The 10,000-nt window shown below is 37.8% G+C and overlaps 1 protein-coding gene across 1 annotated transcript in view; it reads right to left on the bottom strand.

The window, feature by feature from the left end:
* Positions 1-10,000, bottom strand: part of FOXP2 (forkhead box P2) — a 347,593-nt gene that overhangs the window by 183,373 nt on the left and 154,220 nt on the right. Inside the window, exon 3 of the mRNA XM_027714978.2 lies at positions 2,950-3,127. Coding sequence (XP_027570779.1) covers positions 2,950-3,117 — 168 coding nt within the window. The 5' untranslated portion in view covers positions 3,118-3,127. The remainder of the gene's footprint in view (positions 1-2,949; positions 3,128-10,000) is intronic.

Genomic DNA, 10,000 nt, shown 5'->3' with positions numbered 1-10,000 from the left:
GACAGCACCCAATCCATTTATCACCAAGTATATATTACAATATATTATAGAATACTGTCATTCTGTCTTGATACATGGATGAGAAATAACTCCCTGATTTAAGTCAAACTTCCCATTTCTATATAAAGATCACAACAACACAGTTCATCAAGCAAATAACAGAACTGTCCAAACTCTAAATAATTGCTTATAAGAACCTAATGAAGTCTAACTTAGCGTATTTACTTTCTATAAATACACCACGTATGTAACTTAACAAATTTAACTTACCCAGTTGCTCTTTGTATATATTCTAAAACTGCTCATGATTAACTTTCCCTGGTAAATATTCGTGCCACTTTAGCGAAAACTTATTTTGTGATTTTACTCATCTGATATACCTATTCTTAAGCATTAGCAACACTTTATGTAGCTGCCCAGTTGAAAGAAATGATTAAAACCAGTGATCATTTATCTTGCTTCCTTTAGAAAAAGCTATAACAAACTTGATTTGTTTATTTGAAGGCCCACAATAAAATGACTCAGGGAAGCCAAAATCAGAATGTTAAACTATGAGATGAGTAAGTTATACCTTGCACATATTTAAACAATAAATAATTCTTACGAATAATAACTGCAGGTACAATGGGGTTTGCTCTGTTTTTCTACTTCTCAAAGTTTGTTAGACCAGTCGCATATTAAAAATGATATTCTAGAGAGGTACTACTGTGACAATAATAAAACCAGCCATCATTTTCCTCTTAATTCATATTTCAAAAGGTATCTGGTCAAAAACAGGGGAAAAAAAAAAGAAACAGAGTGAGGAAGAAGAACAAAAGTAGCACAAAGCTATGCCTGTTATCTAAAGGACATCCTACTGCATGTTTACTAGTATTTATGTTTCACATCAACATATTTTATAGAAGGATTTATATGCCTAACTCAAGTTGTATTTAAATCCTACAGTGCAGACCCCACCATAAAATGCCTCTTGAGTCCTATTAACTGTACCCATGGTTTTACTTTGCCTGTCTGCTTATTTAAGATCTAATCACAGTTTTGAAGAAAAGATTGTCACTTCTAAGCCTGTCCCCTCAGAACCTGTCTGTTATTAGTACTCAACTGGATATTTTCATCTTCAGTTGTAATTCTCTGTGGTCTTTGCAAATGCTATCTACTGGAATCTGTGACTGTATGGACAAATTGGCTACACATGCCTAGGACTATTACTTTGAGAAACATGTAAGTGGCACATTAGTCTGTTGGTATTTTTGTATTTTAAAGTGTTTCACTTAAATTTAGTTTTCTAAAAATTTTCACCAATTAAATGCACTCTTTCTCAATAAAAATTTTAAACTGCTGTTATAACCTGAATAAAGACGATGGCATGATTTTCAACAAAAACAGTATTAAATTTTTATATCTATATGTATACACATACAATTTATGAAAATAGCATAAAAACATAAAGTACATATATAGATAATAGTGTATGTATAGAGAGGGGTGCAAACCTGCTAAGAACTTAATGAAGACACTGAAACCTGTATTTCTTCAGACTGTAATACTGTAAGTGCTCAATTGTTAAAACTGAATACACTCAAATTTGAAGCAAGGCACAGATTTAAGCCTTAACAACCTCTCATATTTCAATCTACAACTATTTCATTTCTCCACATTTTCTGTCACCATTTAAAATATTTAACTATAAATGTAGCTAGTGTACACTGCTTAATTCAGCACTAAAAATGATTCAATTTTAAGAGCTATTATGACCTGTTATTTCAGAGGCCCGTACACATGCAATTTATCTATCATGTTAAAACATGTTTCTATAAAACAGCGGGTTTATAATATTCTATCTTACAGGAGACAACTTTCCTTCCATTAATGCAATACCTGACATTGTAAAGAAAAGCCTCAGTATTTAAAATCAAGGTTTTGAACTCCAAAGGTGCTGAGTGGCCTCAGCAGATGAGAGGATGAGTAACCAAAGACTTCAGGAGTTCGAAGCTGGTATTGGGCACTCTGCAGAATCAGATTCCAATTGTTTACAAAACAAACTGTTTGGGCTTCACTGCATTAGTACAGTCTGTGTCCCCTGATGGGGGGGCAACTCCTTAGGCAGACAAAGCAGGAGTTATGTTTGCACAGGTTTTAAAAGGAACAGAAATCTTACAGTGACAAAAATTAATGGATTGCATCTCATAATTAGATTGCGTCAGCAGCCAGAGGACAATTTAATTTTACAGTTTTAAACATAGCAGTTCTCCATTAACTTGCTGAGAACACAAACAGATAAACTTAAAAAAATGTTTTAAAATTGAGAATGGAAACATACCTATAGAAAAGCTGCTTCTCTCTTTTCCCATATTTTCAAAATCACACATCCACGTTACACTCACACACACACACACACACACATAGGCAGCAACACATTCTCTCTTTTATTTCAGTGTTTCCGAACTAACCAGCATTTTTTATTTACACCTACGACAGCAAAGCATCCTCACTGTGAGAAGTGACTGCTCCCTTCACTAAGGTCCCTTCACTGCCCAGCTCTGACTTTGGCTCAATTCATTGCAAACGAAGCAAAGTCTCAAGTAATGTGGCCCTCTGGTGGAAAGCCCTGCACCATGTCCTGCGCTACCGAATCACACAGTAAACTAACAGTTCCTGAAAACATACACTGCAAGGCTTCCGCACAACTTTTATAAATACACTGCGGGACTTTAATCACCGGGTGAGTGTGGTGGTGTGCAGCCATATCAGCAATATGTTGCCACCACGAGAACGGGACCCTTGCATTTCAACATTAACGTGCACTAAAACAACAACAAATAATGCCCCACACTCTTCAGTTCCACAACACTTCACATTCAGCACACACCGAGGGTGTGCAAAAGGGTGCCCCTCTGAAAACAGCCCTTTTATTTGTTTAAAAACAAACAGGAAACAAAACAAACTTACCTGCTGTTGTTGCAGATGCAGCAGTTCTACTGTGCTTACTTCAGTGCTCGTGTCACCACTTGATCTTCCATCTCTGCTGCCAGCATCTAATTGGCTGCTTAGAGTGCTCATTCCATTTTGATTCATTGAACTGTTGCTTATTGTCTCTGTCGCAGATTCCTGCATCATGACTTAATACCTAAAAGTGATTAAGAAGTATCAATTAACACACGCGTTACACCTTCACACTTCCATTATCAAGATGTCCCTCTCTGCCAATTATACAGACAGCATCTTTAGAAGAAGAAAAAAGCCTCAAGGAGCCGTTTACCAAGAAATGTGATGCAAACTCTGATTTCATGCAGCTACTAATCACCGGAATTATGGTTTCTATAAGTAAGCTTTGTGTGCTTACATTTAACGGCCAAAATAACACACCACGCAAGGAGCATGGTCAATAGCATTTATGAACGACTACATTTTAAAGTCTACCTATAAAACCAGTTTAAGTGAAGGCACGATTTCACACACTGCTCTATATTTCCTATTATCTAGCTTTGACAACCATGGATGACTATACAGCCTTATTTAAAATATTCACTATCTTGATTCTGTCAGAATTTTACAGCATATCTTATGCAAGGCTGTTGTTTAATGATGCACAGCTAATCATACAAAATTAAAATTTTGTAAGGGTGATACAAATCATATGGTATCAACCAATGATAAATAGTATAATGGGCTTCTCCTTTTTTGTGACTAAATAAAATTTTGCCTCGGAGGCATTTTAAGAAAAAGCTCCTGCTGCAAACATGTCAGATATTGCCTATTTTTTTAATCAAACGGCTGATATTCATTTATTTTTCTGACATTTAAAACATTTAATACTGTCCTTCCTGGGAAGTAATTAAGCTTATGCATGAGCAGCAATCAAACTGTTCACTTGAAGATGACTTAAAACTCAATTTTAACATAGGCAAATAAATGAAAGATATAAAATTAATTTTCCAGGCATGTATTAGATATGAAAGCTGGAAATAAAATCTATCAAGAATATCACTAATGATTGTGCTAAAAACAGCATAAATTATGCATATTACCTTCTCTACAGTAATAAATGTTTTATCATTTTCACTGCATAAATATACTGTACTTTCAGGATAGCAATGAGATGTCCTGCCAAGATCAGTTGAAATCTTTGCAGTAAATAAAGAACCAATGTGCCCTTACAAACCAGAATTTCAAGGCGCATTTTGTATCTGTAATACGGAAAGGTCAGTGTCTCTTCTCAGAGCCACCAAAGTCCTCTCCTGCTCTCACAAGGTCAGAATGGACCTTACTTTCCTTCATCCTCACTCCTGATGTACTGACAGAGTCCTCACAACAACCTGGCTGAGCTGTGATTTTAAAAGACACCTCTGAAGGGAGAGGGATGTGTAGGCAAACTTAGAAAAGGAAACAAAGCTTGCTGCTTAGCCTAATTATTTTACTTAGCTATTTGTTCCCTTGCAAAGTATGAGCAATTGCCTTTCCCTGGGAAAAAAAGAAAAAAAAAAGGACAGGAAAAGGATCATTACAACTTTGACAATGTGCATGGGATATAATTAAAATGCAGTATGAGTTACCACAAACAAGCACCTACAAGATAAAGTGAAAGTATATATTGTGTGAAGAATGTTAAAATAGCAAAAGATGAGTTATTTAGGATGGTCTGGTCAGAAAAAAACCAGGATGCAAAAAACCTAAACACAAACACAGTTAACATAAAGGAGGGCAGCTGTTATAGCCCAGTAAACAATGGTAGCACCAGATGTGTTTATGAACAAACAGCCCTTCTTAAACACTTATGAATATCAGTGAAGAAAAATAATAGAAATGGAAAATATGATACATGCAGTGATGAATTTTACAAGGCAAAAATAAAGCTAATACTCTTTTCTGAGATTAGGCAGCTAATAAGTATTCAAATTAGGCATAAATTTTACATGTACAATGTTTAAAATATTCAGAGAAAAGGGTCTGATTGCCCTTAGTAGTTATATGAAAATTCTAATGCGGGTATGCCACAACTGTGGAAGCAGACAACCCTTTCCGATTTTTACAATATTTACTTTCAATAAAAAGATATGTATATCAGAGTGGAAATTTATTTAAAACACTTCATCAACTGTATCGTTACAAGGATTTGGAAATTTGGGAAACTCAAACATTAATCCTCTTTTAGTCAAACAAAGGTTTAACCAACAGACAGGTTCATCTTACAAATTCGAACATCAGACAATAACAGTGGTACATTTAGCCAAGCGCATTAAAAGGGCAAAGGGGTGTAAATGTTAGATAATCAAAACACTAGAAAACATCCAGAAATTTCATAAATTTCTGACTCTTTCATTACAATTAGCAGAGAAGGGTTAAACATCTTCCAGTTCATATTAACCAAAGGGTTTTATGTCTTGTGGATTTTGTATCCTTGTAAAGCCCCAGAGTGTAGTTCGGGCTCTGCATTTTAAGTTAAAATGTCTGTGAGCCAGCAGAATCTGCTTTAATGTAACATGACCAGTAACTATTCTGGCAATAGAAAATAACAAATCTGACCCAAGAACTGTGTACAGACAGAAGGAAACTATAGAGTAACAATACTAGAAAGAGTAATTTATATTGAAATAAAGCTGAAGAAATATTGAAGTATTTATATGAAAAAAAAAGAATCCCTATAATTCTATGTTAAAAATAAAGTGTGGGTTTTTTTTCTAGTTGTAAAAAGGTATTTTCAAAAACAACACAGAAACTTTGGCTTGAGTAATGTTCTGTGTTGGTTGTGCACAGCCGACCCCCCTCCCCCTGCCAGCAACTAAAAAAGGGCTGCTGGAGAAAGTAAGAGAATAGAATCTTTTTCTTTTCTCTTGCATACACACACACATATGTATATACATGAATCTATGCACTCATGTGTGTACATACTATCAACTCTAAACCCTCAAAACTGAAGTACAGAAAACACCTAAACAAGGATAATTTCTGAAATCTATGTATCAGCAATTTGAGTTATTGGTGGCAAAATAATTTGAACCTGCAATATCTTACTAAGCAAACTAATGTACTTTTTTTCTTGCTTTTACAACAGTAGTGGAGATTGTTAGCATAATAATCATAAATAAATACAAAGGAAATACCATGACTGCCAGATACTAAGGTTGAAAGTTTAGGAATTCCAATAGGACAAGAAAAATATATAGGTCCCTGTTTACATACATTTATACACATTCATACTTTCTAATCCTTCTCTTTTTCTCTTGCTGTCACACTTGCTGTCAGTCATGAGCGTGCCTACACAGGCACACATACACCCACATTCACAGACACATTCAGCAGCACCTACTTCTGTGATTCCGTAACTCTGGGCGCCAAAGGTGAGATATAAGCTCTGCTACCTGGTATTTTGAACAAAAGTATGGGGAAAATACTTGCTGTTCTATGCACAAGAGAGTGAAATTGTAGATTATTTTAGTGCGTGGTTGCACAGTAGGTTGAATGCCTAATACTGCCTGGGTAACCATGCTATCACCCATACAAAAAAAAAATACTCCCCCTGTGAAGTTAGAAGCTACATTTTTACTTTTCTCTTCTGAAGTGAACTGTACATTTTTTGTGTGCGCGTGTGCACGCACGTGCACACATGTATGTTTTAAGCCAGCAAGTCACTGTACAGATACTTATTCTCTACACCACTTCCCTTTTGAAACATTAAACTGACACTGGAACTGACTGCACAAGATTGCATTTTCTCTTCCTAAACAACTTGAATTGAAAGGTTACTTAGTGTAACAATATTTACTTGCAGAATTGTGTTGTTACCAAGGGTATAATGGATGGTGGCTATGCAGGTTTACGCAAGAATGAGTGAAGCATGAGGCATTAGCCATGTGTTTGACATGTTTCAAATTGCTATAATCCAGCATTAAACACACCCAGCAATTCATGCCATTTCTTGCAGCCATAATCTTGAATAAAGCGTGCACAACCACTTATTATATAAATTAGTATATGACTCCCTGTTATAGTCACAACAGTGCTTTTGTGTTTATTTTGCATCAAGACGGGGTCTTTTATTTGTACAAATAGCAGGATAGCGCGCCGTAGCGCAATTAGACCTCCTCACTTTATGATAGGGTGTATGGCACGCCAGGCTCGCGGGCTCTGCCGGGCCCTGCCAGGCCCAGGCCGTGCAGGCGGCCCGTGCCCGACGCGCAGGGCTCCGCTCCCGCCCGCCCCGGGCCCCGCCCGCGCCGCCGCCCGGCGGGAGCGGGAGCGGGAGCGGGAGCGGGAGCGGGAGCGGGAGCGGGAGCGGGAGCGGGAGCGGGAGCGGGAGCGGGAGCGGGAGCGGGAGCAGCTGCGCAGCGCCCGAGCTGCCGCCAGGGGGCGGCGAGGGGTCGGCAGCGGCCCCGCCCCGCCCCGCGCCCGCAGCCCCGGCCCTCGACGGCGCCGTCCCACGTGCCGGGACAGACGAGGGGATGAGACCCACGGCAGGGCCGTCCTGGCCCCCCCGAGTGGCACCGTCTTTGCTCTGTGACAGAGTCGAGGGCTAGAGATTTGAAGCCTACAACTGCCAGCACAGACCACCACCACGGCAACACCCCCAGACGCATAACCTTGTGCTGGCATCGAGGTGCCCATGTTGGTTGATCCGTAGACAAGACAGAGCCACAGCACACGCTGCTCACTACCACAAACGTGAGATTCCCCAAATGGCCATGGAATTGCCTCACTTCCCTCCTTAAGACACAGCCTAACCTACAGCCTTTTCAAACTGGCCTGTGATGTAAAAGCAGAGGTGAGGAGCTAGGCTTAAATAATAGTAACTTTTGTGCTCTGCTGGAATTAATTCATCATTGACACAAGGCACAATGCATCTGAAGTCTTGCTGGTACGCTAGAAGTCTTTAATACTTAAGATTGCTTAATAAATCAAAATGCCAAATATGAAGGACATAGCTGAATATGTGAGAACAAAAAATTGGGAAAGCTAAGAGAATATTTGTAAAGCTTTGGGTTTTTTTTCCACTTTATCTAAAACATTTAGCTTTCAAATCTTGAGTTAAGCAGAAACATAAATCCCTGCATATTTTTAAATATGCACATAAATTATGATTAAATAATTATATAAAATATATTCTATATAGATATAAAATATAAATAAATATAATTATGTTTAAAACACTAATTAGGTCAAACGCTACTGAAATACCATAAAATAAAGTATCTATATTAGTAGATGTAAAATAAAGTATTTATATTAGTAGATTTAATACATTACTATGTACTCAAGTTTTCCCTGTAAAAATGTAAAGTATGCTCAAACACCTTGTGCTGAAAGGTCTTTCAGGAAAACGGAGCTTCCAGTTGTGCATTACAGGACATATCTTAGCTTAATCAGAAAGAATACGTATCATCTGCATCAGTGAGGAAAGTCAGCATCTTTCATGAGAAAAAATAGAATTTTCATGGTAAAAAAAAATCATCTATTAAAAGCCATATAATCATTTTACTATTTAGAATATTCTCACTAGTGAAGATGGTAGTCGTGAGTAAAGTAACAGTTGAAAAATGGATAAAAAAGGCAACAATGGGACAATAGAGTCTCGATCATGACACAGAAAGCACTGATATTCTGGAGAATTCAAGCTGTAATAAGAAACTTTTAAGTGGGCGCTCATATGGTGGGCCTCTGAAGGCCATTTTTGAACAGAGATTTCCAATAAAACTGACAACTGGATTTTTGAAAATTACCACAGATGAGATTTATTTACTTGGGACAAGAACCAGCAGTTCAGCATCCCTCCCATCTTCACCCACACACAGTGCCAGGTAAACAAAACATGCATCCTTCCTGCAGCGTTATCTTAACAGGTGCACTCAGCTGGCATGAGAAGGCATTAGGAAATAAGATCACTTGATTTGTGCTAAACTGCAACTGAAAAAACAAGCATTGCCTAAAATATTTATCTCTACTATAAGCCACAGTTTTTCCCACTGTCTGTGTACTATGGTTTATCTATCAGATGTTTAAATGAACATCCTTTTAACTGACTGGCACCAACAGTCAGATAAAGGTATTGAAGGTAGAATATCACATTCAATCTTAACTAAAAGCTATCCTGCATTTTAGAGGCTGTATCTTTTCTTTTCACGCCATCTCAATTCTTCTGGACTAATAAAAATAGTAGGTCAGTTTGGGGCACAATAATTTATCTGCTTTTTAAAATTCAGGAGTATATTGTCACACTCGTCTGATTATTGAACAACAGTTAGTTCACATCCTAAAACAGCAAGGAAGGTCTAATTAATTTCCACCTGCTATTTATTTTCACTTGCTAGAAAAAAAATCCTTATGAAGGCCAGTGTTATCTATGCGAGTAGCCTGTACAGTATTGTAAGATCCGTACCTTACACACAGGATAGTGGCAAAAGCCTGTAGAGTGCATTACCTACAGCCCACGCAGAAATGAGCAGCCAATTTTAGGATAAGATTCTTACTTGAGCAACAACAGCTTGGGAAACCCCACCTTGGAAAGCACACTCCTCTCACTCCCTTTCTCCCTCTATCTTTCCAAGTCCTAAGAAAAAAAAAAAAAAAAAGAAAAAGACAGCTCTCCAAGCTCTTGAGAGTAGGGAGACTTTATTACAGTCAATGGAGAATTTAGTAGTGAGAAAGCATCAGTGCAGTAGGAAATAATTAGAACTGTGAGAGCTAGGGAAGACCTGCCTAGCAGGCAAATTCCCTTAAAAAAAAAAAAAGCTTCTTCCGAGGTCTGTAGGGCTTACAAACTGCAAACCCAGGGCCAATTTTTTATACTTTTTTTGTGAGGAGCTTGCAACAACCATCATTGATAATTCCCCTCCCCTGATCTTTGAATATTATGATAGTACCTTCTTTCATAAGACAGTACTCGTTTAACCCTCACAATTACCTGACTTGTCATCCAGGCTCCTGCTCATTCCCCCTTTCCCTTCAGTATCCCTTGAGGGTTTTTTTTCCCCTGTCCATAAACTAATTTTCAAAAAAATGTCCATAA

This window comes from Pipra filicauda, unplaced genomic scaffold (assembly GCF_003945595.2).
Source record: "Pipra filicauda isolate LSUMZ 115617 unplaced genomic scaffold, ASM394559v2 scaffold210_size2929891_pilon, whole genome shotgun sequence".
Lineage (NCBI taxonomy): Eukaryota > Metazoa > Chordata > Aves > Passeriformes > Pipridae > Pipra > Pipra filicauda.
Note: the sequence above shows the minus strand (reverse complement) of the source record. Positions and strands in the feature narration are given on the sequence as shown.